This window comes from Lipomyces oligophaga (assembly GCF_038497815.1).
Source record: "Lipomyces oligophaga strain CBS 7107 unplaced genomic scaffold V1516scaffold_1, whole genome shotgun sequence".
In the NCBI taxonomy this organism is placed as follows: Eukaryota; Fungi; Ascomycota; class Lipomycetes; order Lipomycetales; family Lipomycetaceae; genus Lipomyces; species [Lipomyces] oligophaga.
Genome location: NW_027117785.1, coordinates 254,927 through 280,359, shown reverse-complemented (window position 1 = coordinate 280,359; position 25,433 = coordinate 254,927). Strand labels below are relative to the sequence as shown.

At 45.5% G+C, this 25,433-nt stretch overlaps 18 protein-coding genes across 18 annotated transcripts; 9 read left to right on the top strand and 9 right to left on the bottom strand.

Moving 5' to 3' along the window:
* Window positions 1-226: 226 nt before the first annotated feature.
* On the top strand, window positions 227-1,258 carry V1516DRAFT_667415 (CHD5-like protein-domain-containing protein). The gene is made up of 3 exons (XM_066920842.1): window positions 227-501; window positions 554-743; window positions 799-1,258. The coding sequence occupies exons 1-3, from the start codon at window positions 415-417 to the stop codon at window positions 1,173-1,175; spliced, it is 654 nt and encodes a 217-aa protein (XP_066779542.1). The 5' UTR covers window positions 227-414; the 3' UTR covers window positions 1,176-1,258.
* Window positions 1,091-2,230, bottom strand: V1516DRAFT_667414 (uncharacterized protein). Its single transcript, XM_066920841.1, has 2 exons — window positions 2,163-2,230; window positions 1,091-2,117 (listed from the first exon to the last, which is right to left on the bottom strand). Exons 1-2 carry the CDS (start codon window positions 2,212-2,214, stop codon window positions 1,303-1,305), a joined length of 867 nt encoding a protein of 288 aa, XP_066779541.1. The 5' UTR covers window positions 2,215-2,230; the 3' UTR covers window positions 1,091-1,302.
* A 73-nt stretch (window positions 2,231-2,303) lies between these two features.
* V1516DRAFT_667411 (uncharacterized protein) lies at window positions 2,304-3,219 on the top strand. Its single transcript, XM_066920840.1, has 3 exons — window positions 2,304-2,504; window positions 2,562-2,918; window positions 2,977-3,219. The coding sequence occupies exons 1-3, from the start codon at window positions 2,391-2,393 to the stop codon at window positions 3,124-3,126; spliced, it is 621 nt and encodes a 206-aa protein (XP_066779540.1). The 5' UTR covers window positions 2,304-2,390; the 3' UTR covers window positions 3,127-3,219.
* A 142-nt stretch (window positions 3,220-3,361) lies between these two features.
* On the top strand, window positions 3,362-5,243 carry V1516DRAFT_667407 (cytochrome C1 family-domain-containing protein). Its single transcript, XM_066920839.1, has 5 exons — window positions 3,362-3,533; window positions 3,715-3,750; window positions 4,037-4,215; window positions 4,269-4,332; window positions 4,387-5,243. Exons 1-5 carry the CDS (start codon window positions 3,477-3,479, stop codon window positions 4,978-4,980), a joined length of 930 nt encoding a protein of 309 aa, XP_066779539.1. The 5' UTR covers window positions 3,362-3,476; the 3' UTR covers window positions 4,981-5,243.
* Window positions 5,143-6,014, bottom strand: V1516DRAFT_667401 (glutathione S-transferase). The gene has a single exon (XM_066920838.1). The coding sequence runs from the start codon at window positions 5,927-5,929 to the stop codon at window positions 5,267-5,269; it is 663 nt and encodes a 220-aa protein (XP_066779538.1). The 5' UTR covers window positions 5,930-6,014; the 3' UTR covers window positions 5,143-5,266.
* A 964-nt stretch (window positions 6,015-6,978) lies between these two features.
* On the bottom strand, window positions 6,979-7,676 carry V1516DRAFT_682863 (uncharacterized protein; the record flags this gene model as incomplete). Its single annotated transcript, XM_066923475.1, has 4 exons — window positions 6,979-7,071; window positions 7,134-7,341; window positions 7,384-7,474; window positions 7,535-7,676. The coding sequence occupies 4 exons, from the start codon at window positions 7,674-7,676 to the stop codon at window positions 6,979-6,981; spliced, it is 534 nt and encodes a 177-aa protein (XP_066779537.1).
* Window positions 7,677-8,201: 525 nt separating this feature from the next.
* V1516DRAFT_667394 (uncharacterized protein) lies at window positions 8,202-9,297 on the top strand. The gene is made up of 2 exons (XM_066920837.1): window positions 8,202-9,079; window positions 9,149-9,297. The coding sequence occupies exons 1-2, from the start codon at window positions 8,621-8,623 to the stop codon at window positions 9,152-9,154; spliced, it is 465 nt and encodes a 154-aa protein (XP_066779536.1). The 5' UTR covers window positions 8,202-8,620; the 3' UTR covers window positions 9,155-9,297.
* Window positions 9,298-9,374: 77 nt separating this feature from the next.
* V1516DRAFT_12462 (uncharacterized protein) lies at window positions 9,375-11,562 on the top strand. Its single transcript, XM_066918621.1, has 2 exons — window positions 9,375-9,538; window positions 9,770-11,562. Exon 2 carries the CDS (start codon window positions 9,859-9,861, stop codon window positions 11,275-11,277), a length of 1,419 nt encoding a protein of 472 aa, XP_066779535.1. The 5' UTR covers window positions 9,375-9,538; window positions 9,770-9,858; the 3' UTR covers window positions 11,278-11,562.
* Window positions 11,563-12,103: 541 nt separating this feature from the next.
* On the bottom strand, window positions 12,104-12,820 carry V1516DRAFT_667392 (uncharacterized protein). The gene has a single exon (XM_066920836.1). The coding sequence runs from the start codon at window positions 12,571-12,573 to the stop codon at window positions 12,373-12,375; it is 201 nt and encodes a 66-aa protein (XP_066779534.1). The 5' UTR covers window positions 12,574-12,820; the 3' UTR covers window positions 12,104-12,372.
* On the bottom strand, window positions 12,227-13,951 carry V1516DRAFT_697785 (uncharacterized protein; the record flags this gene model as incomplete). The annotated part of the gene is made up of 5 exons (XM_066924101.1): window positions 12,227-12,701; window positions 12,769-12,895; window positions 12,988-13,779; window positions 13,830-13,878; window positions 13,932-13,951. 5 exons carry the CDS (start codon window positions 13,949-13,951, stop codon window positions 12,619-12,621), a joined length of 1,071 nt encoding a protein of 356 aa, XP_066779533.1. The 3' UTR covers window positions 12,227-12,618.
* Window positions 13,952-14,124: 173 nt separating this feature from the next.
* V1516DRAFT_667388 (rRNA processing/ribosome biogenesis-domain-containing protein) lies at window positions 14,125-16,338 on the top strand. The gene has a single exon (XM_066920835.1). It carries the CDS (start codon window positions 14,139-14,141, stop codon window positions 16,281-16,283), a length of 2,145 nt encoding a protein of 714 aa, XP_066779532.1. The 5' UTR covers window positions 14,125-14,138; the 3' UTR covers window positions 16,284-16,338.
* On the bottom strand, window positions 15,933-17,095 carry V1516DRAFT_630927 (thymidylate kinase-domain-containing protein). Its single transcript, XM_066919943.1, has 2 exons — window positions 16,888-17,095; window positions 15,933-16,840 (listed from the first exon to the last, which is right to left on the bottom strand). Exons 1-2 carry the CDS (start codon window positions 17,048-17,050, stop codon window positions 16,305-16,307), a joined length of 699 nt encoding a protein of 232 aa, XP_066779531.1. The 5' UTR covers window positions 17,051-17,095; the 3' UTR covers window positions 15,933-16,304.
* A 193-nt stretch (window positions 17,096-17,288) lies between these two features.
* V1516DRAFT_667385 (2Fe-2S ferredoxin-type domain-containing protein) lies at window positions 17,289-18,597 on the top strand. Its single transcript, XM_066920834.1, has 4 exons — window positions 17,289-17,563; window positions 17,648-17,754; window positions 17,814-17,943; window positions 18,015-18,597. Exons 1-4 carry the CDS (start codon window positions 17,385-17,387, stop codon window positions 18,121-18,123), a joined length of 525 nt encoding a protein of 174 aa, XP_066779530.1. The 5' UTR covers window positions 17,289-17,384; the 3' UTR covers window positions 18,124-18,597.
* On the bottom strand, window positions 18,143-19,056 carry V1516DRAFT_667381 (Rrp15p-domain-containing protein). The gene is made up of 2 exons (XM_066920833.1): window positions 18,890-19,056; window positions 18,143-18,839 (listed from the first exon to the last, which is right to left on the bottom strand). The coding sequence occupies exons 1-2, from the start codon at window positions 19,011-19,013 to the stop codon at window positions 18,310-18,312; spliced, it is 654 nt and encodes a 217-aa protein (XP_066779529.1). The 5' UTR covers window positions 19,014-19,056; the 3' UTR covers window positions 18,143-18,309.
* Window positions 19,057-19,168: 112 nt separating this feature from the next.
* V1516DRAFT_667379 (mitochondrial carrier domain-containing protein) lies at window positions 19,169-21,109 on the top strand. Its single transcript, XM_066920832.1, has 2 exons — window positions 19,169-20,076; window positions 20,128-21,109. Exons 1-2 carry the CDS (start codon window positions 19,293-19,295, stop codon window positions 20,832-20,834), a joined length of 1,491 nt encoding a protein of 496 aa, XP_066779528.1. The 5' UTR covers window positions 19,169-19,292; the 3' UTR covers window positions 20,835-21,109.
* V1516DRAFT_667377 (uncharacterized protein) lies at window positions 20,843-22,229 on the bottom strand. The gene is made up of 4 exons (XM_066920831.1): window positions 22,038-22,229; window positions 21,830-21,976; window positions 21,662-21,773; window positions 20,843-21,598 (listed from the first exon to the last, which is right to left on the bottom strand). The coding sequence occupies exons 1-4, from the start codon at window positions 22,061-22,063 to the stop codon at window positions 20,936-20,938; spliced, it is 948 nt and encodes a 315-aa protein (XP_066779527.1). The 5' UTR covers window positions 22,064-22,229; the 3' UTR covers window positions 20,843-20,935.
* On the top strand, window positions 21,950-23,292 carry V1516DRAFT_11229 (uncharacterized protein). The gene has a single exon (XM_066918593.1). It carries the CDS (start codon window positions 22,408-22,410, stop codon window positions 23,152-23,154), a length of 747 nt encoding a protein of 248 aa, XP_066779526.1. The 5' UTR covers window positions 21,950-22,407; the 3' UTR covers window positions 23,155-23,292.
* Window positions 23,166-24,340, bottom strand: V1516DRAFT_667375 (uncharacterized protein). Its single transcript, XM_066920830.1, has one exon. The coding sequence runs from the start codon at window positions 24,243-24,245 to the stop codon at window positions 23,424-23,426; it is 822 nt and encodes a 273-aa protein (XP_066779525.1). The 5' UTR covers window positions 24,246-24,340; the 3' UTR covers window positions 23,166-23,423.
* Between the last annotated feature and the right edge of the window lie 1,093 nt (window positions 24,341-25,433).

Below are 25,433 nucleotides of genomic sequence, written 5' to 3'. Positions count from 1 at the left end.
AAGATTTACTATCATAAGCTACCATTAGACTCTCACAGGCAATGCGGACTGTGGCCTGTCTACGACCAGACGTCTGTCCCAATCAAGCAATACCAGTCACAATAATTAAACCCTACATATCAAGCCCTATTAGTGATATTAGAGGGTCTGGTATATTATAGTGTAATATAAGGGAATAGTAGAGATGATCATCATTGATTTCATAATTAAACTTTTGACGGGTTGGTCTCGAGCGATAGTTGAACAAGCTGGCCGCCGATCTGCTCTCACCACAGATCAACCAGATCTCGGAGTAAAAGCTGCTTGCTATTATTCTGGATAATAGGCCTGCACTACGTCGATAGTTCATTTTTGAGACTTGATTGATCTGATCTGATCGATCATTGTGTCAGTTTGAGTTGGATCGAAATTGGCATGGTTCCGCTGATATGGATTGTCGTACTTGTTGTCGTGTTCAATCTGACGGTCAAGGCAATTGGAAATGATACGATTTCTGAAGTTGTAAGTCTGAAAGAATTGATCGTATAAAGTGGCATTTATTAATACTATTGAGGCATGGTATTTGTGGACACTTCTTATTCCAACAGCTGCTTCTCGCGAAGCGAAGCAACTGCGAGTCTCAAATAGCGAGTTGTTCCAAATGGTTAAAGACTTGGCTGGAATCTCCGCGCAAGATGAGTTTTCTGCATGGGCCAAATTAAATAGAAAAGTTGAAAAAAAGCGAACCGAGTCTGAAAGACTGAGTATGTTGGAACATCTGAGTGTGCACATCTGCGAAATTACTACTAACTTCATCAGAGGCATCATTAAGCGGACGAAGAACATATTTTAAAACTATAATAAAACGAATGCTGTGGGTAACTACTATGGGTTTGAAGTTTTCTGTTCGTATAAAGTTCAGGAAAGCTGCCGTTTTTTGGCTACCTCCAGGATTATTACCTTTTTGGATGGAATACGTATTGGCCTTGACCTCGGCTCCAAAGGGAAGTGTTTCAGTCGCTGCTTGGTTCATGATTGTGGAATACGCGCTTAGTGGACCACTAAATTCGATATTTTCTGGATGTGAAAGCTTATTGAAGCAAAAATATTATTCAAAGTCAAAGTTGGCAGAAAAGATCAAAGTTCCGGCCTCTGCTGAACCTGAAAAACCCAGTACTGAAAAGAAGTCAGATTGAATATATTCGAAGTATGTTGTTGGACTTTAGTGTAAATATATAGATCTGGTTTTATTGTTGCAATAAATTAATTTTTACAAAAAGCCAATTCTTATTATTCAAACCCGGCCAACTTATCGTAAAGCAGCTAGTTCGAAGATAATTTTGGAGCTGGGATCGTGTAATCAATTCCCAAAGATTTCAGTTTCTCTTGTTTCCCTTTTCGACGCTTCTGTTCGCGGCCTACTAACTTCTCCACTTCGTCTGTAGTGCGTTTCCGATCATGCTGTTTTTTTGCAAGCTTCGCTCGAGGGATCTTTTTAAATTGACTGTTTGCCCCAACGAATGTATTGGGATGCAGTTTTCCTTCAGGTACCACAGATACTTTCAAAATGTGGCCAAAGAGGAGGTAGTTATTCATAGTTTCAGCAACAATCTCGGCTACATCAGAAGATAAAAATTCTATGAAAGCAAAATGTTTCGAAGCTCCTGTCTTTTTGTTTCGTGATAAACGTAGACGAAGAATATCTCCAAATTGAGAAAAATAGGCCCGCATCTGCCTTTCGTAGAAGCCGTGAGGAATTCGGCCGATGTAGATTACGCCTGGCTTGTCGCTCTGTTTAGATGTTTGCTTGCCTGTAGATATTCTTTGCCTGATTTCAGCTTCCTTTTCTTTTGAGAGAGAGATCTCTTTCGCTTCATTTTGTTCATCATCATCGTCACTGTCATCGTTTGCCTCTTCATCAATAACTTCGGCTTCGACCTCATTCTCATTCTCATCTCGCTCTTCTTCTCCTTCACTCTCAGAATCTTCACTTTCCGCCGTGTCTTCAAAAGATTCGTCTAACGAGCTCGCCTCAGCTTCATCCTCTTCAAACTCTGATAATTTGATTTCCGTCTCTTCCATCACCGGCACAGGGATCGGCTCAGTTGGGCCCTTCTTCTCTCCAGAAACTTTCACAGCTAAAGCTATTAGCATTTGTCATATACAAACCTCATTAAACTCACTCTTAGTAACTGATCTCTTCTTAGGCGCCATAACTTGTTTCTCTCTATGCATGTCGTAGCTATCGAGTCCATCTCTGCCTTGGGAGTCTATAAATTTTTCTCCGCTGTGCGGCTGCAATATTCTCCCAAGTCGAGCTTGAGGTCGAGTCGTAAGTAGACAGCGAAGCGAGAAGATGATTAGATAATACACACAATTAGCGACGCTGAGACGGGTTTTCTAACTACACAATGGGTGACAGATATCCTTCATTTGGGTCATATTTATCTAGCACACGACAGGCGTTTATTTTGAAAGGACTGGGAAATTTAATCGGGCAATGGGTCATTTCATATCGAGAAGGAGTAAGGACATTTTAGATGCACTGGATTATACATTTCATATGATACTGATTGGAATAGCCGCCTTATGGAGCACTCGATAGTGCAGCTGTGGCAGCATTTGCCCTTTGGGCTATCTTCCATACGCCAATTTTTATGACATGGACGGCGGTGCTTGATAACCTCTGGCCGACACTAGTGAAGTCAAAGACAACGTCGGCAGTTTTGACGAAGAAGGAGGAAGAAGATAAGGAAAAAATCAAGCAACCGTCGACTCGAAAGTCGAACCAAACGGAAGAGTTGTCTCAGAGTAATATCATGATTAAAGTGATCCTGACCGAGAGCCTCTTTTCGGCTGTCATGAATGCTATATTTATCGGGTTTATCTGCTATTTGAAAACCGGCGATATGGACTTGGTAAAACTACGGATCCGCGAGGTATGTAATTCCTTTGTATTTGCATGTGCTTGCGTTATGTCTGCTGACTCAATCTCAGGACCTCCCCGAGATTCAAATGAGTTCGATGAAACTGTGGCCTCTTGTGACGTTTGTCTGCTTAGTGTATGTTCCTGTCGACAAACGAGTCTTAGTGAGGTCGCTGGTAGGGGTTTTATGGACTGTTTATCTCAGCCTTGAATCTGCTTAGCCTGCTTATAGAGTGCTGAGCACTTCGATTACATTATAGATATTTTACTTGTACCTTTAGAAAATGAAATACACTAGCCGTTCTTAGAACTCATACCGCCTTGCTCTAACCCCTCAGTGAAAACATAAATGTCTCATGGCTCTATACTTATGCTGGACCAATCAGAGCGCTGGCTTTAGTTAGCTCACCAGCACGCCGCTCCGTCCACTTTTCAGTCGTTCCCGAGCGGTTGAGTGGACGACTGAACGAGTCTCATTTTCTCACTTGCTCCGGCTTTGATCACGGCGCGTTTCCAACTTTCCGTCGCCTATTCCTGCTTATTTACGCGTTCTGTTGTTCTGCTTCCGGCTATGGCTAACAGACTACGCTACTCTGCTCTCTACAAGAGATTGTCTGCTTCTGTCTCGGTATGTGTGCGCCTGTGACTGACGTCGGTTCCTGGTTCTCTGTTCGAGCTGTGAGACCATGCGTCGGGAGACCAGCTTGCTCTCTCCTGGCCTTGGTCTCATTTGGCGAGACATCTTGAATTTTGTATTGGAACATTGCTATTGTTGCTGTCAAAAGCTCGTACTGATTAGTTTTATTTAGCGCGGTTTCTCCACCTCCGCACAGTCAACTCCAGAGGTATGTTTTCTTCCAGGGTCTGTGTCGGCTTCCTTGATTTGGACTTTTCTTTCGGGACTTTCACTTCGAACACCTTGTTGAATTCTTATTGCATTTGGGGTTGCTGCAGTTTCGATAGACAATGTTAGGTCTTTGTCTTCATTGGATTGTTGGAAATTTCCTTTTCTCCGAGTGCAGTTGATGATACAATATGAAAAGTCTTCAAGATAGCCGACAGGTCCCGGCGGCTCATAATGAGTAGCAGTTTCAAAAGTCTGGCAATTCAAGTATTAACAGGACACTGCAGGTTTCCAGTACTACTCGTCATGCAGTGATTGCTACTCTTGCTACTGGTGGACTTGCCGCATGGTACGTTCACCTGTACGGTAGTCCGATTAATGCTCTCACCTTGGCTGAACATGGTCTTCACCCTACCGAGTACCCTTGGCCCCACAGTGGTGCTTTGGATGCCTTTGATCACCAGAGGTAAATTTCAAATAATCAGTTGGATATATGGATAAATTGTTAATTTAGTATAGTTTACGTCGTGGATTCCAGGTTTACCAGGAAGTCTGTGCTGCTTGCCATTCTCTTAACTTAGTTGTAAGTACATGTGACTCCAGAACAATACGACTAGGAAATCTAACGAATATCTAGGCCTGGCGTACGCTTGTTGGTGTTACACACACTGCTGATGAAGTTCGGGCTATGGCTGAAGAGGTTGAATACGATAGTGAGCCTAATGACGAAGGAGAGATCGAAAAACGACCGGGCAAGCTTGCCGATTACATTCCTGCACCATATCCTAATGAACAGGCTGCTCGTGCTGCCAATCAGGGTGCTCTTCCTCCGGATTTGAGTTTGATCATCAAGGCTCGTCACGGAGGTTGTGATTATGTTTTTAGTTTACTTACCGGGTATCCTGATGAACCTCCTGCAGGCGCTGTTGTTGCTAGCGGATTAAACTACAACCCTTACTTTCCCGGTGGAGGTATTGCTATGGGTCGCGTATTGTTTGACGGACTTGTTGAATACGAAGATGGAACTCCTGCTACTACAACTCAGATGGCCAAAGATGTTACCAGTTTCTTGAACTGGGCCGCCGAACCCGAGCACGACGACCGAAAGAAGGCTGGCATGAAGGCAATGCTTATTATTGGATCTCTATGGGCCATCTCCATCTGGGTCAAGCGATTCAAGTGGTCGCCAATTAAGACCCGGCGGATTGTGTACAAGCCTCCCAAATTGTAAAGAAAAGAGATTCAGAGAGGAAATTTGGATATCAGATTTTTGTCTCTGGAATTTCTTTCACATATTTTATTGTTTACTTTATATTTTGATATTATTTTCTCTTATTATTTATTTTTGATCGAGTGATAATTCTTTTATTGCGGCAAAAGATGGCGAACTAGATAGTTGACGAATGGCATATTTCATTTAAAATTAGAAACTTGGAGTAGATGGAAACGTGGAACGACAATTACGAGAGAGTATCAGTAAAAGAAATTTGGAAATATATTGGCGTTCAAATATTAATTTAATCTTTTCCCATCCAGACTTCACCTTCAGTGGATTTCTTGACACCTGGGAATGCAAGCATGGCTTCAACCCACGAGTTCATAGTAGGATATTCCTTGGCGATGTCAATCTCGAGACGGTACAAGAAACGAGTCCACTGGAGGAAAGACAAGTCTGCGATGGTGCACTTTCCGAGAACCAACCAGCCCTTTGAATCTGGCTTCTCGAGTTGCTTGGTGATGACCTTGCACATGCGGTGGACTTCACCGACGTAACGCTCAGAAGCCTTGGGATTTTCGTTTCCGGTCAAGACCTTGAACCAAACAGCCTGGCCAGTGTAAGGACCATAAGTGGTCATCTGGAAGAAGAACCAGGTGTCGACGAGGGCCTGTTCCTCGAGGGAGGCGGGGTAGAGTTTGTGCTCAGGATCGTACTTCTTGACGAGGTAAAGAATGATAGCACCAGACTCCCAGATGATAAGATCACCAGCGGAATGGTCAATAAGAACGGGAATACGGCCATTGGGGTTGATGGCCTCGAACTCGGGGGTCTTCATGCCATTCTCGACATCACCAAAGTCCTTCATGATGGTTTCGTACTCGAGACCGAGCTCGCAGAGAACCTGGGCGACCTTCCAGCCATTGGGTCCAACGGGATGAGAGTAGAGTGTAAATTGAGCCATTTTTTGCTTGTTGAAATGTGGAATTGGTTAAGTACTAATTATGAGAAGAAGGAAAGACAGATGTGAGAGCAGTCTACAGGAAATCTCGGCACTGTTATATAATGCTTTGCAAACGCCTGCTGGTATCGGCCCGCGTGTCGAGAAATGATTGGCGCAAAGCCTACATCGATATCTCGAGGTGGACTGAGCGGAGGTAATGCTAGAATACTTCGGGGGGTGAGATGTCCCGCGACCTGCATGAAGGGCTTGAGATGGCAGGATAGATTTACGGAGGAATAGAAAATATATGACTTTTTATGAGATCAATTGTCAGCATGTTTGATATTGCAAAGACCAGATTTAGTCTGCAATCCTAGTCTGTAATTCGATTAATTCGATATCAGCAATAGATAAGTGGAGCCGCTCGAACTAGAGCAACGACTGTTCGCAACGAGAATTTAGTTTGGTCGGGGCCTGCAACTGCAAACAAACTAAACAGTTGGGGGCTAAAGGCTGCTCGACAACCGCTGTGGTCACCAGAGGGGTTCTAACCACGCTTATCCCGGGTTTGCGGCGCCTTCAAGATGGGCAATTGGAGTTATTTTGAGGATATTTTCCTTTTTGATGTAGTGGACATAGATGAAGAAGGGCTATTCTGAGTGGTGGATATGGGTGGGTTTGTTTAGTAAATTGGCGATTGACTGGAAAGGAGACTGCTGGATCGCAGAGTGAGGACATGTAGAACAAGAAGTGGTCTCTTGGATGTGAGGACTTTCCAATCTTGGGAATCTCTTCCTCGGAGGAGGGTAGGGCGGGTGACATCGAAGTTTCTACCCTATCTGGGGCCGCATCTAAAAATTACTAGACTCGGGTGCGTCATCGAAAGCCATCGATTGAGCGGAGAGAAAAGCTGTCTTGTCGGGAGATGACAGGAAGTAGCCTAGTAAGCAAGTAAGAATGTAATTGCGAACATTTTTTTATTCTCCTCTAGACGCTGGTCGAAGTGGTTCACTGGTCGCTCTCGAGGCGGATGAAGAAGGACACGGTGCGGAGGAACAGGCCAGTCTGGGTCAACAATCATCCCGGCCATCTCTAGCGTATGTAGGGGAGATAGTGATCGTTTTAGGTTTTAAACATGTTTGTACATGCGAGTAATGCCGGCACTGATTAGAGCGAGGAGTCGCGGTGCTCGGCCAATTAGTGCATACTATCTCAGCAGACGTACGCATGTAGATGTTTCTTTGTAGGAAGGACTATTTTTGTCTGCTGAGGATGCGGACGAGGATGCGGATGAGGATGCGAACGGCGACGCGTCCATGAGCGAATCTGACTTGGTCGTGCTAGAAGCAGTAGTGGTAGTAGTAGTAGTAGTAGTAGTAGTAGTAGTACTGGCAATAGTAGTGCGATATTTACGGTCTTCATCATCGGACTGTCTATAACACAGTCAGAAATAGGAACGGACAAGATCAGCATACACCATCACCATAAACATCAAAGTAACATTAGCTTCGATCTCAGTATCAGCATCAGCTTCAGCTTCAGCTTCAGCTTCAGCAGCTTCAGTTGCTGTTCGCACTCATCTTCCACTGCCCGGCCGTGTGCTCCTGGCCGAACACACTAAAAAACCCTGAACAGACTCAGCCAGAGTCAGCCCCGAACGTGGCCGATCTTCGGAACAGTGCCCGCTCGGTCTCGCTAGCCCTCCACTCGCTCCGCCACGCAAACCACGCAAACCACGCAAACCACGTAGATACCACCAACCCCTCATTATTACAATATGCTACGTGTGCCTTAGGTTCGATAACTGTGTTCGCATGAGCACACGAGCACCAACCCCAGGGAATACCCGAGAGCCCTTGCATCCGATGCAAGCTATCACTGCACCAGCTACAGAAGCACAAAGACGCCAAATCTACAAAAGCAGCAAAAGTGAGACCCGCGCACAGCAAAAGAAACTCAAATAAGGTTGATTCCTGGCCCTTGGCGTGCGGCATCAAACGTGGCGTTTTAGTGGCTGGGGTTAGGGTCTTCGTTTAATTGAGCTCGCGTTAGCGTGGGGGGTTTGTGACACTATGGCCACTGGTGTGGGTTTGCGGGGGGAGGGGAGGCAGAGGCGGTTTGGCAGTGCTGGTTTGTTTAGGCTGCGGTTGAGGGACGACGACGGGGCTCAAGAATTGGCCGATATTAGAGAGGCCCGAAACGATTACAGAGATAAATGCGAGAAAATATTGGCAATTGACGGGAAAAGATCCTTATCTATCTGAAAAGTGAGCCCTGAGCCGATGGCGACATGGCACTCTGTTACTTTTTGGTCTCCAGTGCGAGCTGTGTACGCGCGCGCGACGGAGATTCTCGCGCTGAGTACGCTGAACTATCCGCACGTTCGGAAATCTATCTCATCGACGCAGCGCAAGTATATCTGCCACCGTCGATGATGACGATTAGAGGTGACGGGGAATCCGCGTTTGTCGGTGGATGCCGTCAGTTTGACACGTGAATTAGCTTTAGAGCGCCCAAGGGCTGGACGAACCCAATCGAACCGCAAAGCCATGTCGTCGCAGCAGGCTAATAATGACGACGAGACGACGAAAACGACGAGTGCGAAATCGACTGCGACTGCGACTACGACTACGATTTACGACGGCGAATATAGTTACGACGTCGGACGTCCGTCCAAGAACGTAAAGATCGAGCGTTCAGAGATGCCCCGGAATGAAGTCATTATTACAACATTACAGAGATGCCCAAAGTCAAGCGCAAGTGCGCGCTAGGGTTAACCGTCGGTTGAAGCTCGCAAAACCCTTGAACCTCCGATCTGCGGCGGAAAATGACGTCGACGGTCAGTATTCCCTTCCCTGTGGACAGCTTCGGTCTTCGGCCTGCCCAAGGATCTCGTGGTCGACGAAAAATTGTATATTTTTTCTGTTATTTTCTCTGCTTGAAAATATAAATTTTGGTTGGTTTTGCGACTTGGTTGTGTATGTCCTACTGTTCTGTGTGTGGTTTAGTGTTGTTCTCGTATTTTTTGGTCTGCTCGTCCTGCCGCCGTCGTGCTGGGAAGCTTGTCGTCCCAGTTCGCTTTCTGATCGATCTGTCTTTCTAATCTGTTATCCCGCTGTCGCTGCCCGGGCCAGCTTTGTTCACAGGCGCAACAGCCCACTCAAACAAAATCTGTCGTCACCGCTCAGCCATCCGCAGTTCAACTTTCCGTAAATCTCCAGCGCTCTTGGTCCTACTTACTGTTAACTGTCTCGTCTCAGACTGGCCCAGTTCAGACCCAGTTCATAGTTCACGCTGCGTCCGTCCGCGCGCGCGTCCGCCTGCCTGCCTTGATCGAGTCTCCTGGTTCCTGCATTCATTTTAAGCCTTCACCGACAAACTTTTCTAACGGACTCGTTGTCTCTTTCACCTACCTGGCGTTGGCCCACCTAACCGCCGTGTTCTTAAACCCAGTTCCGGGTTATCAAGCAGCAACCACCCAGGAACAAGAATCGAATAAGAGTTGACGGGTTTCCAGCTCGTCGCCTCCCGCATTTCTTCTCATCTCATCGCCTTCCCACCGTCTCCCTATCCCAGCTGCACCCCATTACTTGTTGATTTTCTCGATCGCGGCCTCAACAGCCGTGCTTTGCTTCTTGTTCCCGGCCCGTCTGCTGCTGGCTTCCACTAGGGTCGAACCGATTCTGCTTTGCTCTGTGTTCTGATCCCTGCTCGTACCTGTCGTCGTCGTCGTCGTCGTCGTCGTCGTCGTCTTCGTTGTCGTCTTGCCCATTGCAGTCGTCACAGCCGTCGTCATTTCTCATATTTCCACCCCTCGACTCTGTTCTCCTTATCAATCTCCCTTCATCCCCCTCCGCATCCCTTCTCTCTCCATTCCTCCTCGTCTCTTGCCCTCCCTCTCAAGCGCTCTTTCGCAGCAACACTCCCTCAGTCTACTCACTACGTCCACGATGTCAAACTCAGATATCGTTAGCGCCGTCCAGACTCTGGTCGTCGCCTTCCAGTTTAAATCTGGCTCCGTCGACTGGCGCCTGGTCGGACAAGAGCTCGGCATCGACAAAGACTGTGCTCGCATGCGTGTCCAACGTCTCCTCAAGAAATGGCCTTCTACAGATATGGAAACAGTCCACGACAAAATCGCCTCCTCGCGTCTAACAAGAAACTGCTTCGGCCCTTCGGCCACATCGTCCTCGCCATCGTCTTCTCCTCCAATACCCCAGAACGTGCTTGCATCGACTGCAACGGCCAGTTCGGCCATGTCTGCTGTAACGCCGACTCCTATCGTCAAGACACGCCGGAACTCACTCCACTTCCATCATCCTAATCTTTCTGCTCCCCAGAACTCGTCCAACTCGTCCTCCACAGCCTCAAACACACCCATGTCGTCTTCTTCCGCCTCGTCTACTTCTGGTTCACCGTCGTTCTTACCAAGCACAATCATGCCAATCAAGTCTACGCGGGCTCCGTCTATCTCTCCAAGAACACGGACGCTTTCGCTCGGAGATATCAGACCTGGTGTTTCACCTACTGCTGTTGCTGCTGCCTATGCTTCAGAGGGATTTGCAGCTCAACTTCTTCAGACGGCCGCTGCTGCTGCCGCATCAGGTGAAGTAGGAGCTCCTCACTACCAGCACCACTCTATGCAGGCTCATAGCATGGCGCATCCAGTGCCTGTGTACCCACAACCACCGCAGCCTGGCCTGTTTTCTTATCCGCCGTCTAGCACTCGAGATGAGCGTTTGATACCGCCTAGTCTTCCTCCTCCCCAACCCCAGCAAGCAGGATACAGCTCTTCGCCCAATTCGGAGGCTCAGTATACCCACCTTCCGCCCCATCAGGTCGGAGGAGCGCATGTGCCGCTGCGAGCACCGCCGCCGCCAACGCAGCTGCCACTACTGCAGCCACTCCATCCCATTCATGTGCGTGCAGAACCTCAGGGTATGCGTCCGCAGCTCGCTGTGGACAGCAAAGTGTTTTCGACGGCATCGTCGCCTTCATCTACGAGATCGTCTATCGATCATGGGGTGAGTCCTACAGGTTCTCTCACACCGACCCATGGGTCTGTTGGTCCCACATACCCGTACACGTCAGCTCAGCAACAGCCGAGATACTTAGCTAGCGAGTACGGTTCAAGACATACATCGATTGGCGAAGGAGCTTCGGGAGCGCAGGCCACGCCGATTTCGCACGCTCCGAATGCAACATCGCCTAACGCCATGGCTGTGAACGGAGGCGGAATTAGGTCTGTTTCTGGAGGATCGCATTCCGGTCCGGCGGCAGCAAAGGAAGAGGACGCGGACGCTGAAGCAGAGAAGATCCTCGGAGCACGTATGCTCGAGAAAATGAAGATCGCTACAATTCTCGTGTAGAACAGCATTTCTGTTTCCGACGTCGGGCAAATGCCTAAAGAATAAGATAGAGAGAGAGCGCAAAAGTAGGGTGAAGGTTTTAGGATCTCGCACGAGATAACAAAAAAAATACAGGTGTACAATACAGGGAATTATTTAGGAGCCAGATATGAGCTGCTAGGGCGTTCGCGGGGATTTCGTTGTTAAGAATATCAAAAAAAAGTGCGATTTTCTACAGAAATCAGATGCATGTCTTCGTTCGATCTGACACGATCTGATAGTACTGGACGGAGTATCTGCGACAGATCGGAGCAAGACTGCGGACGCCTGGAAGGCATGCCTGATGGCCATGGGAGTACAGTGTAGTAGGAGGAGTTAGTATCATTCTTAGTATTATTACCAGGCTATATTATTGTGTTATTATTTGTCTTCGTCTTTGTGTTTACGCTTTATGCCTTATGTTTTATGCTCCAAGCGTTACGTCTTGAGCTGTGATTATTATTATTATCATTACAAATTATTTATTTAAATTACGATTGACCTTTCTATTAGAAATGCTGCTTATAGCATTCTCTTTGATGGCGCTGTGAATGTTGGCTGTCTTGCGTTCTTTTGCAGCTGTATTTCGCATGCACAAGAGACCCGTCCGAGTAAAAAGGTACAAAAAAGGACGCAATGCGTTTAGATTAAGGTACACGAACGAGCCATGCAATCCCGAACAAGTCTACGACGAACAGGGACAAGAATGCGACGCTGTAAGGGGTTTGTTATTGTCACTTTCATTGTTGCACTTGCATTCTATTATTGCTATTAAACTGGGCTAAATTTTATTTCTTTCAGCCGTTAGGGACAATATTTAGTTGCTACAAAGCTGAAATACTCCTCGAACAGTCTGCACACAGCCAGAACAGCACCACTCCCACTTACAGCGCAGTACAGCGCAGAACACCGCGCAAAAGACCGCCTGTATCTGGCTGTCAGTTTCGCGCCGTGCCCCTCGTTCAAGACTCACGTGTGACCGTATTCCTGGGTTTGGCAATCTCTGAAACCGGAGATTGCCAGCTGAGGCTGGACACTAGTGGGTGATATATAGCAGAAATAGAAAATAGACGGCAATTAGACGCAAGCGAGCATAGAAATGGACATGGGCAGGGACATGGACATGGACATGGACATACAAATGGTAGGGATATAGAAATAGAGCATGAACATGCAAATGGATTTGGAAATGGAAATACGTGTCGATATTGTTACTATAAACAGAACTGAACCGAACTGAATCGGATTCAACAAATTTAGATCACAAGGAGGTCTCATGCTTCATGCTTCATGCTTCATGCTTCATGCTTCATGCTTCATGCTTCATGCATCAAGTCCATTCTGAATAGCAAACATCTTGTTGGACACAACCGCAGCGTATTCCTCGATCTGATTGCAATATTGGTCTATAAACACACGTCTGTTAGTTTCACGTTCGAAAACCTCATGATACCGTAAACGGGAAATACTCACTGATTTGTGCGGAAATTAAAAGATTGTCAAGTCGTGACGGTTCTGTTGGCAGCTTGAAATGCTTCGACCAGTCGTCCTCTGATACTGTAGGCAATCTAGCGCGTTCGCGTGTCGCGTTCTCAGCTCTCTGGAATATCTGTCAGTACGAGATCTACATTCACCGGACGAAATCTAGAACGAAATCTGGGACGAAATCCGGGAGAGTAAATAAATACATACAGTCTTCTGGATCCACTGCTGGATCTTGGTTTGTTCGCGTCCCAGCTGGCGCTGATAGTAATTAAATGTGCCCTGTTCGGCATAGTAATCGTCGACCGAGTCGATCAAAAACTCGGCGTTCTTCTCCAGATACGGGTCGATGGAGAGGTCGAGACTGTCCAAATTCGGCGTCAGCATAGTCCCCGAGATCAAACTCGTAGGATCTCCTTTCCGCTCAAATGCAGGCTGGTCGATGCTCTGCAGAAGAGCAGTCGCAAGATGTGTGTTTTTCACTTTCAGCGGCACTTCCTCTAGAATATCCAAATGCGTGAGCTCGTTTTCGATAATCGACTCACTTGAAAATTTGCCGTTGCACGCCTTGTGTGCCGCCCAGAACGACTTGGACAACCGGTATGCCTTGAGTGCAAGTCCGCCTTGCGATGACTTGGTCACATCGTGTACCAAGACAATCGAATTAGGGTTCACAGAGTGCAATCCAACAAGACTATCGATCAAGGTCTGATTGAAAAACCCTCCCAGATATGAGCTGATATAATATCCAATCGGATTCACTTCAATATTGACATCTTTTAACTGTCGAATCATATCGGTTTGGAACCTCAGATTGGACTTTGACCGCGGATTCGTCGCGTCATCGGCTCCCGATGATCCACTTCCACTGCCTGTCTCGCCTGGTGGGAACGCAAAGGTGTATGTTATCTGGAGAAGAGAATCCGCATCAAGACCAAGCAAAAGTCCACTAACTATCGATGGAAATGATTCCGACGTATGCTTTGTAATTCGTAGAAGAACCTAATGGTCAGCCAAATTTCTTTACTCAATAAATGCAGTAACCAACTCACTCCCGAGTCCAAAGCAACCGAGTCGATCGGCGCCGTCAATTCGGGCAATCTACTCCAATATCAGCCATCATATCTCATAAATACATCGACTTCTGTACTCACACTGTAACAGGAAGAGCCATATCGTGCTTCCTTGTCCGTTGCTAGTGGAGCCTTCTATGCTTTCACTCGCGATGCAATTTTTTTCTTGCCTTGCCCTTCACACTTTGGTCACATGATATTTGAGCCGCGGGCCTGTTCAAAAAATTATCCTTCGAGATTGATAGACTTGTAAAGAGAACTAAAGCGTAATATCGAATAGAACAAGCAATGTCAAGCTTAAAGACATGCTTAAGCTCGACACTGCTGCCGGAATATGAGAGTTTACTGTTATCGCGCCTAGATCCTGTGCTCTTGGTTGTCGGTTCTAGGACAACTCTCTCATCCAGTGATCCGCAAACACTTCATAAGCTTCGAGTCCGACTGTCGGCTTTGATCCAGTCCAAAGATGGATCTGTCTGCATTGCAGGTTCGAGGTTGATTAGTACACTTGTGGGTGTCGATTGGGACTCACTTAGCTCTCATGGAGCGGTCTGGTTGAAGCTTTTGATGTCCAACATCGAGAAAAAGCACCGACCGCTACATGTTTTACAGGCAGAAATCACCACCATTCAGACAATTGTTGATCTATGCCACGACAAACCCTCGATCGTTCGAGAAGTGATTCGACCAGCTATACCAAGTTTGTCAGTTACACTGCTTGAGATATCCTGTCCGCAGCCTTCCTTTCTCGATCGCTCGGCCGCTCTAATCACTCTTCCTCTACTGTGCACTCTCGTTTCTCACTTCCCGACCACAATGCGACCGCATCAAAATAAACTGATGAATCAAATCATTTTTCCTGTTTTGAACTCGATATGTGATTCAGGTCGTCGAGAGCTTTCGGGTTTAGAACAGTCGACTCGCAAGTTATTTGTGTTAATGTACAAACTAGCACCTAAAGACCATCCAAGAGAATGGCGAATTGCAGTCTTAAATACGATTGCTGAGGGTCATAAAGCATTTGATCGAGCTATCTCGGAAATTGTTCAAGTGTCGCAGTCAAATATAAATGAGAATAATGGCTGGGAGTCAAAAGTATTTCTGAGAGACCCATTCATTGCAATTCTACGACTGCAATTGGTGTTCCGAGTATTGGATTCGTTTTTATCGACACCTGTTGAAAGTCAGGTTCAGGTTCCGATATCTGGGTTCACTCAATTACTCTGCCCTATCTTAGAATTATCACCGTCTACAATTGAATTTAAATCAACTTGCGAACGTAAAGACCGAGATTTTCTGGTCTCTCTTCTACCGCTTTTGCAAGCTCACGCGATTTCATTGTCAACCAAACTTGTTCAGGTGATTGGTCAATCAATAATGCCACATGTTGACAATTATTTAACCTACTTTACACAACTGGTGAAGCCAACTTGTCAATCTGAGATTGATTTACTGTTGCCTGCGTTTGAGTTTTTGACCGTATTGCTACCGATCATCGGCTCTACGCCTGATGACTGGAATCCAGAATTGACTCATATTATCGATGTTGCGATTACCTGCGTTTCTCCAATGATGTATGCAGCTCCCGGATTTGCAGATTATTCTACTAATCCAGACTTATTCACTAAGCATTCTTCGGCAAAGGCAACGTCGTGTATCACACGACTATTCACGGCGATAATCAATACCAGTCCAAATCTACCAATATCTTCGCGATCTAAAATTGATAGATATTCACTACTTTCATCATCGCCTAAATCTGAATCGTTGCTGTTCTCGTCCGTAATGCAGCCAGGAAAGCAAATTAAGTGGAGTGTATTGCCGATGGCGATTCGGAATCAACCCATCAGTTTAAGCCTCGGAAGTGTAGTTCATCCACGGTTTCCTCCAATGCCAAAAAGAGAAGAAGACATGTTTGCAAATTTGCCTGAAAATTGGATTCGGCAACTAAATTTTGACGATAACTTTGACTCAGGAGAAGTTAGTGATGCTGTTGATAATGCTATCCATGATGAGAATCCAGTTGAAACGGATAAGGATTTTGATAGACCTCTAGAACAGCAATATGAGCAGATCACGAAAGAGGAATTGAAAATAGTCGAGGAAAAAGTCAAAGAAGAAGACATCAAGGAAGCAACTGAAGTTACAGAATTGGCTAAAATCATTACAATGTCGCCAACTGGTGATTCAATTATCGAGACTATGGATACCAGAAACTCAGGAGTAACGGAACAGACTGAGTCGCAAGTTCTAGATTTACAAGAGTCCAAAATTCCTAAAAAGCGAGATTCAATTGAGCTTGATCTGTTGGAAAGCCAGAGCTCTAAAAAGACCAGAACACAACCTGACGAACAAGAGAGCGACGAGGAACCGCCATCCGATTTTGAGATTCCAGAAATTATATTAGATTCCTCTTCAGACGAAGAAGAATAATGACAACCATGTACAAAAGTATTAACGAATAGAAGCTAAAGGTTCGGAGATTAAATCTTTATACAATTCAAACACTTCCCAAATTTCCGATTCGATTTGCTCGATCGACTTTGTGGCATCGATCATAACAACTCTACCCATATCCAGGCATCCTTTTGTGACACCATTACCTAGCAAAACCTTAAAATGAGATCTGACCGTGGTCTGAAACTCGGAAACTTCGTATCTTTCCTTTCCGAAATCCTCGCGCAAGCTGGACTTTGCTAGTTGGGGATCAATATCCAAGAAAATTGTCAAATCAGGTCTTGGTAGTCCTCGATCAGGCGATAAACACCAATCTAGCGACATGCCCGGCACGTTCTTCGCCAGGGAATACGATATACCCGATGGTACATACCGGTCAAGAATCACCGTCTGTCCGCTTTCGATCGACGAGATTATCGAATTTTGCAGTTCCCAGCGGTTAGCGGAAAAGAGCAAGTGAATCGATTGGTCTGGAAACGTAGTGATTGATCCAAGATACGCATTGATTACTTGACCTGTCTCGGTTGATCGATCTGCTGCTGTCAGATTTCCAGATCTAAATCCAAAATTAGAATCTTACCAGGAACTTTTTGAACTCGAACTTTCTGTTCTCCGTTCAATCTGGCCAACTTCTGACGCAACAGTTCACATTGAGTAGTTTTCCCCGCGCGATCAAGACCTTCTAATAGAATCAGTAGTCCTCGAGGCTCTTTCGGTAGGGTTTCAGACCCCAATTTCGTCATTCTTCGAGTTCTAGCTGAATTGTGCTCTGTACCTCTCAACAATGAATCTATTGAATTGCAGTAAAGTAGACGCGACGCGACTAGACAAAACTCCACGTACCCACGTGACTTCTGCTTGCGATTATCCAAACACTATACCCTCGATAATTACTATATTCGTCCAGTCAGCATTAAGTCCGGTGGGGGGGGCTAATACGGAAAAACTTAGTATCAAATTTTGTTGTATTTGTCCGGACAACTGCATTTTAGAAGTCAGCTAGATAGCTGCTTTCTGAGTTCACGTAACCAATTGACAGAGTGTATTTCTGGAAGAATAGGGCAGAAATAACTGAATATGTCGATTCGGATTTCTCTTCTTGCTTTGAATTTCACAGCTCGAGTGACCACTCTGGCTCCAGCTATTGCTTATCGGCCAATTACACAATTCTTCCAGAATCAGACATCCGTCAGATCTTTTTCTAGCAGTTTGAAGAATCAGCATGGCCATGTACACACGCCTGCTCCTGGAGAAGAGTGAGTTTTACATGATTTCTTACTCTCAGCTATTCCTTTTCTTTTGCACTAGAAAGTTAGTTTGTCAGTGTCTAATGGAAGCAGATTACATGTGACATTTATTACTCGTGAGGGTGAACAAGTCGAAATTGAGGTCGCCGAAGGTGATAATCTGCTAGATATTGCGCAGGCAAATGATTTGGACATGGAAGGTAATTGCTTGGTTAATGGTGTCACTCTGCGGACAGTGTGCCTAATTATGATGTTGTAGGTGCTTGTGGCGGTTCCTGTGCTTGTTCAACTTGTCATGTAATTGTCGATCCTGAATTCTACGATTTAATTCCTGAACCGGATGATGATGAGAATGACATGCTTGATCTTGCTTTTGGACTGACCGAAACGTAAGTGATTTTTTGCTCCTGTCTGATATATTGTATTTTTTCTCGTTTCTCGTTCTGACTCAAGGAAATAGTTCAAGATTGGGCTGCCAAATCACAATGTCGAAAGAACTTGATGGACTTCGGGTAGCACTTCCTCAGATGACGCGAAATCTCCAAGCTAGAGATTTCGAAAAGCGATGATTTGTAACTACATTATTGATTGGCGTTAATTGTTTTTTATTTGTGTTCGTATCTGTTCTGCTTTTCCTTTTGCATAGACTCTTACTTCTCGACTCTAATGTACATACTTCCCTCCCTCAGAAATCAAAAAAAAAAATGAATGCAGTTTTGGACAAATTACCCGAACTCCCGAATACATGATATATTCTATACATCAGCCGAGACAGCTTTCTTCTGTGCCTCGATGATTGTGTTGAAAAGTTTCACCACTCCACGTTTCGCAGTTTTCTTTAGCTTAATTTCCAGCTCTGTGTTCTTTCTCGTCGCCTCGGGATCCGCTTTCTTTTCCTCGTCTTTACGTAATCCTGAAATCACATCTTTAACCCGCTCTTTGTCGGCCAGGGCTCTGCGTTCGGCTCTCAGCGCATGTTTGGCCTTCGCTTCTAATTTCGCGTCTTCGATTGCCCGCGCTGTGCTTTTCGACCGAACTAGAACTGGATCAGATCTATCATGAGCTTTTAAATGAGACCCTAGAATTGCAGTCATCGCAGCTGAGAAGGAGTCCGGGTCTTGGTTTTTCTTGCGTTTTGGACGTTTCTCATGTGCCGCTGCGTTAATTTCTTCAATCTCAGAATCACCGCCTGATTCAGATTCACCCTGGCTCTCGTCGGCATCTTGTCCTGAATCAGATTCATTGTCTGAATCGAGCGTATCTTTTGTATCTAATTCTTCATTTTCTTTCCTATCGTTAGTAATTTGTTGGCTTAATACATGTCAGGGATCTTACCCTCATCCTCACTTTCCCGTTCGTCTTCGCTCTCGCTTTCACTCGAAGAAACTATATGTTTAATTTTCTTCTCAATCTGATGTTGGTGATCAGTTTTCCGCTTTTTATTCAAGTTGAGAGCCATCTTGTAGCTGTCTGAAAAATATTTGTCTATACTTTGGTGTCCGCGTAGCAAGATCTGATAGAAAATTCTGTTGGGAGTTCTGCCTTGTTTTGTTAGGGTAGAGCCATCAAGATGACGAAGATCATGACATTTTTACATTCTTCCAGTAATTTCATCAGCTTACTTTATTTTATTAGGGTAGCCAAATTGAATTTCCGGGCCCAAATCAAAATAAAAGCAGGAAACAAATATACCCAGCTGTTATATTAAAGAAAGAATAATTTACGTCCAAAATTCCAGATGGCAACCTCAGATCTTGGAAGTCCTTTGAGACCATATTACCATCGACCGGAACTTGTTTTCCATGATGGAGTGCCCGATCTTGCTATATCAAAATCTGGTGCGAGCGGAACAGCAGCTAGTTTCCCGTCAGGTTATAGTAGAGTTGTTGGTGGAACTAGTACTTCAACAGGACTGAGGCGAGACGCGATTTTGGCAGATCTAGATTATGCTGATTACCTTGAATTCCCGAATACTACAGAAATGATTCGGAATGTGACAAACGCAGCTTTAATGCGATATTCATCGACTTTTCTTGCTCAACCTTTCGAGGTAGCGAAAATGGTTTTACAATGCGCAAAATACCCACGTCCGAATGGATCTGGCATATCTCTGGGCGGGACTAATCTGCATCCAGATGGATCTGGAGCACTTATTAAAAAACCGAAAAAGCGAGGCCGGCATGGAAGACTGGATGACATCGACACTTTTGAGATTGATCTTGAAGCTGCCGCGTTGGATGACGAAGAAATCGATTACTTCTCGACCCCAGATGCTGCTACAGAGTCGTCTACTCCTGCACGTGCATCGCCTGCTCCTGTAATTGCGCTGATGAAAGAGAAGAAGAGGGGAGGCAGCATGTCTTCGGATGGAAGCAGTGGCGGGAGTCGTCGGACTACGCGTCCTAGACCTATAACAGCGAGTCCTGGTCCTGACAGTTATCAGATCAATGGCCATCGGCCGTATATTCTCGGTTCCATGGGAGCTCTCTGGAACAAAGATGGTCCGTGGGGAATCTGGAAGGGTAAGTGAGCGGATAGATATATCAGAAATAATAAGCTTAACCAAATTGAAGGCACGAATATAACTTTTTTGGAGAGCTTGCTGATGAGTACCCTGGACTCGTGGCTTTCCGGCTTTCTATCTGCCGTGTTAGGGATCTCGGATCCGAATTTGATCGATATCATTGACAGTGGCCATCCTTTATTATCACTATTTACGTCGATTGCAGCCACAACTCTTGCAACTCTTATTGTCTCCCCTTTGGATATTGTCCGCACTAAATTGATTCTGACACCCCCAGACGCCCAACCACGATCGATCATCGCATCTTTACAATGCCTACCTTCATTTACCTGTCCACAGCCTCTCTTATTACCAACTGCCTTGTTCGCTGCCATCCCACGAACAATCAGCCGGGGAACACCATACTTTCTCCGACAACAATGGGGAATCGAGCAGTACACTTCTCCAGGGTCCTATCGACTCCTAACGTTTGTGTCTTCTTCAATTGAACTTTTCGTTAGATTGCCGCTCGAAACAGTGTTGAGGCGCGGTCAATTGGCCTACGTCGGAGTTCAGCGAACGGTCGTCGACATCGGCTCATATACCGGCGTTTTGGGAACGATTTGGGATATCCTAAGAAACGAAGATAATGGCGAATCTGGTCTCGAAGGAATTTGGAGAGGCTGGAGAGTCGGTATGGTTGGAATAGTAGGAACTTGGGGGATTAATCTATTTCGTTCGAAATCATTAGATTACGGACGAGAGGAGAGGTTTTAGTCACAGACTTCAATTCCACAATATTCTGAATGAAATCTCAGACAATATTATAAATATATATATATATAACAAAAGTTAACAACATCCAATGCAGCAAAAACCTAATCTGTATCCATTTTATCGCTCGATTTACCTTCAGGATCATCGTTTAGCAGTGGAGCACTCTCATCCTCGCCGGCACCTGGGATTTCATTCCCAGTAGTAGAGCTTTCGCCACCTCCAGCTTGTTCACTCGGTGTAATTTGTTCATTTTCGGGCTCCTCTGGAATCGATTCAGAAGTAGCAGCAGTAGTGGCTTCCTGGGCCTTCTTTTCTCGTTCTTGCCGGGCGCGTTCTTCTTCAAGTGACATTCGAAGCGCTAGAGCTAATTCAGGATCCAGATTGGGATCGACGCCAAATTCAAATGCATCACCTCCAGTACCCGATCCACCACCAGCCGAGGCAGAGGCAGCAGCAGCATGTGAGACACCATCCTCATCAGTCAATATAGAAGAAGAAAGGACGATATCTGAAAGTAACTGAGGGCCTGGCGATGCGTTGACCAAATGACTATTTTCACCCGACTTGACAGCTGCCAGAAATTTCGATAATTTCTCTTCATTCTCAGTCTCTTCTCCAAAATTGATGAAATCGACGGCAATATTATTTTTCTTCATTTTCTTGGCTAGTTTGATAAGATCAGACTCTGATTCAGTGACCGGACTGCCAACAAATACAATTACACGCTGACGCTGAGACTTATTTTGTCGATGCTTGAGAGAAAGCTGAAAAAATTGTTAGCACATATCCGAATTTGAGTTGAGAATAAATAAGCCTGATATTCTTACAGCAGCAACCTGAATGGCAGTTGTTAAGTGAGCCGAATCATGAACCTTTGTTTCAACCATCGAAGCTACGATCTTTCCAAAATCCGTCGTCAAAGTAACCAGAACTTCAGGACTAAAAATTGCGTTAAGTTGAAAATCAAATAGATCTATCTGGACAATTATACTCACGCTCGACCGGCCATAGTCATCAATCCGACGGCAGATTCAGGATTCGACTGTGTCTTTGCAGAAAATATTAAGTTCACAGTATCTGATTGCGCTGCAAATCTAGAGGGCGGAAAATCACCATTTCGCATATACTCCGAGTTATCGATTCTAACATAAAAGTTTGGTTAGTGTCTTGGATCGATTCATATTCGTTAATTGGTTGACATACACGATCATAGTAGCTTCGAGAACCATTGTGAACACGGCGATGATCTGAACTGGCAAATATATGTAAATACAGTGATAGAAAAAGCAGGAACTAGTCAAATACTAGCAGATTAGATAGCGCTCTAACAAAGGATCAAACGCCGGCAAATATTAATTTTAAATGAGGGTGATTGTTGTTGAACGCAAATCGTTGAAAGCCTTCGATGGCTCTATCCGCGCTGTTCAACCCCGGGCTTTGTGGTCGTTGGCTCTACTCCTGGTCAGAGTCCAGAACAGTTAGTGGAGCCGTAACTGAGCAAATATCTTTCAAATCATCGAATTTTCTGCAAAATAGCTAAGCATTGGCTTCTCTTTATCATAAGACTGAAGCGATGTATTCAGATCCCTATGATGATATAGCGCGAGAGGTGGACGGCCATCTCTCACAACTGAGAGTGCAGACTACTGCATACGTGACTAGTCTCACATCATCATTGCCCTCGGCCGGTCCAACAGCTGCAACACCGACTCATGACGAATTGTTGACCATGCTAGATGATATCGACATGTCTATTCGCGACCTGAGGGACTCAGTTGATGCCGCCAGTTCGAATCCAGACCAATTTGGATTATCGAAAGTTCAAGTCCACGACCGTGCTGCATTCGTTTCATCAAAGGAACATGAAATCGCGGATCTGCGGACTCAAATCGATGCTGCTACTCGGGGAAGAAAACCTTTTCCTTCTAGTATGAACGGGACAGGTAATCATGAATTTACGAGTATCTCAATTGACGACAACAACTCTCCCGGTGGCAGGGGTACACCGATTGATTCAGAAATGGAGCGAGAACATCAGGCTTTACTAATCCATGAGCAAGATCAACAACTCGATAGCGTACTTTCTACAGTCCAAAATCTACGCGACCAAGCTGCTGTCATGGGTAACGAGCTTGAAGACCACGTCGAGCTGCTTCAGGATCTTGGCGATCGCGTCGATAGTACTCAGAATAAGCTGCAGATGGGTATGCGGAGGATAAAGTATATTATGAAGGAAAATGAAGATACAGCGTCAAATGCCTGCATTGCTTTACTGCTCGTGATTCTCATTCTTTTAATACTTGTTATGATTGTTGTGTAAACTATTCATTTGTTTATTTTTTTCTCTTGTCTTTCCTAGTTAGTAGGCATGTCATAGGAGGTAGGCGTTTGCGGTAATATAGATCATAATATAATGAGAATTCTTATGTGTCTACAAATGATCCATTTAAATCAAAATATTCACAACTATTAATTTTTTCTAGAACATTATAGTGCTTATAAATGGCACATTAAAAGGAATTGCTTAAACTGGTAGTCTATTCAAAATTGAGAGAACGCTAACTGACGAACTCAACCTTGCGGATGTGTCTAAGCCATGAGAGCGGCCATGATGACTGCCAAAACACCAACTGAAACTGAGGAAGCGAACTTAGAAGCGGAGTTAGCAGTAACGGTAGCAACAGCAGGACTCGTGCCAGTAGCAGTGGAGTTAGTAGAGTTTGCAGAACCCGTAGAGACGACCTCAGGAGCCGAGTAAGTGGTCGAGGAGGAAGTTTCAACCGACGAAGAAATAGGGTAGCGAACGGAAGTAGTAGGAGCGACAGTGGAGACAATAGCAGAAGAACTAACAGATGTAGAGGTAGTCGAAGTGGATGTGGAAGAGGAAGAAGAGCTAGTGGAAGTAGAAGAGGAGGACGTAGAAGTCGAAGAAATCGAAGTTGAAGTAGAGGTGGAAGAAGCGGAAGTGGAAGTAGAGGTGGAAGGAGCAATGCTCGACGTGGAAGTAGAGCTAGAAGAAGAAGTCGAAGTAGATGTGGTAGAGGAGCTAGTCGAGATGGCAGAGCTCGAAGAGGAAGAAGAAGTGGTGGAAGTGGAGGAATGGGTCGACGAGTGGGAAGACGAGGAGGAGGAAGAAGAGGAAGAGCCTAACGAAGCACCAAACTCGGAGCAGGTCGACTTGAACGAGGACCACGCATCGTCAGCGTTGTCATTAGGGCAAATCGATTCGAGACAGGACTGAATGGCCGACGACTCCGATTTACAAATGCAAGAAACGGAAGCAAGCGAGGAGCAGTCCGAGTCCTTCTGAACGGAGGAGATGCATGAAAGTAAACAAGCAGGAGGAGTGGCAGCTGCGGAACCGGCAAAAGCTGCGACTGCTGCAACGAGGGAAATAACGGAAGCACGCATTATGAAAAACAAGGATATCTAAACCGGAACTAAATTGCGAAGAAACGAAACTAAGAAGTGTGCTAAGTTTATATCTTGGAGAAAGAAAAGAAAGTGAACCAGGAGCAAGAGGGTGAGAGAAAACAGAGTCGAGTAGGTGAGAGTGCCAGAAGAAGACCAACTAGTCGCGAACGAAAATAGGAGGACTTACCGGATCAGGAAGGTCGTGTTAATTTTGGGTGAACCGATTTCCAGATGTGGAAGAAACGTGAACTGTTCTGAAAATAGAACAAACAAAGCATATCTCGTGATAAGCTGAACCGGTTACGGCGGATATGTGAGAGCTGTTCTAGTATTGCGTATGCATCGGCTCCGACTCCTATGAGCCATACTACGCGCGGCTGTCAAAATTACATAATTATCAGGTAATCAACATTACCACATGAACAAGGGGATTGTGGTGCTGGAACGGAGAAGTCGTGGGTGTTTCCAGAGGCGCACTGGGAAGCTCGTTCAGGAGACTTTCGCAAATTGAAAAGACGATAGGGGGAAATGAGAAACTGAAAAATGCTAATCAAATTTGGGCCGATAGATGTAATCTGAGGTGTGAAAGTAAGGAGAATGCGTCAGGAACGACGGAAGTGCGCAGAGGGTGGAAGAGAGCAGCGCTGAGGAATGGAGTGGCTCTGGTATATTCACTCCTGGATTACGGTTTCTACAGGCGCGGTGCAGTCAAGACAAGGCTGACTTAAAGGATCGATAAACCAGATTAGAGTTAACCCAAACTTCCGCTTTTCTTGACTGGAATTGAGCAGCCAACTCACTCTGTTGAGCGAGCCGAAGAATGCCATCTGGCTGGTTTGGTTAAGCTTATCGAGCAGGGAAGGCATCGAATCGACCAGCACGGTGCAGCCATTTGGACGACCGCGACCGCGGCGGCGATGACGACTACGACGTTTTTTCCGGATCGAGCGACTGTGATACTCCGAATCTGTGCAAAATAATCGACTGCCCGTAAGACCAGCCTGTTCCAGTAGTTGGAAAGAACAAAGTGGTCGACCAAACCTGTGTTCTTCAACATTTGCGAAATACGAGATGGAATTTAGCTGTGCCCTTTGTCCATGGGTCGGCTCGTAGATCCGTAGCTGCCACTATAATCATACTTTCGGAACGCTAATCAATAGAGTACGAGCACCAATTCTAATTTAA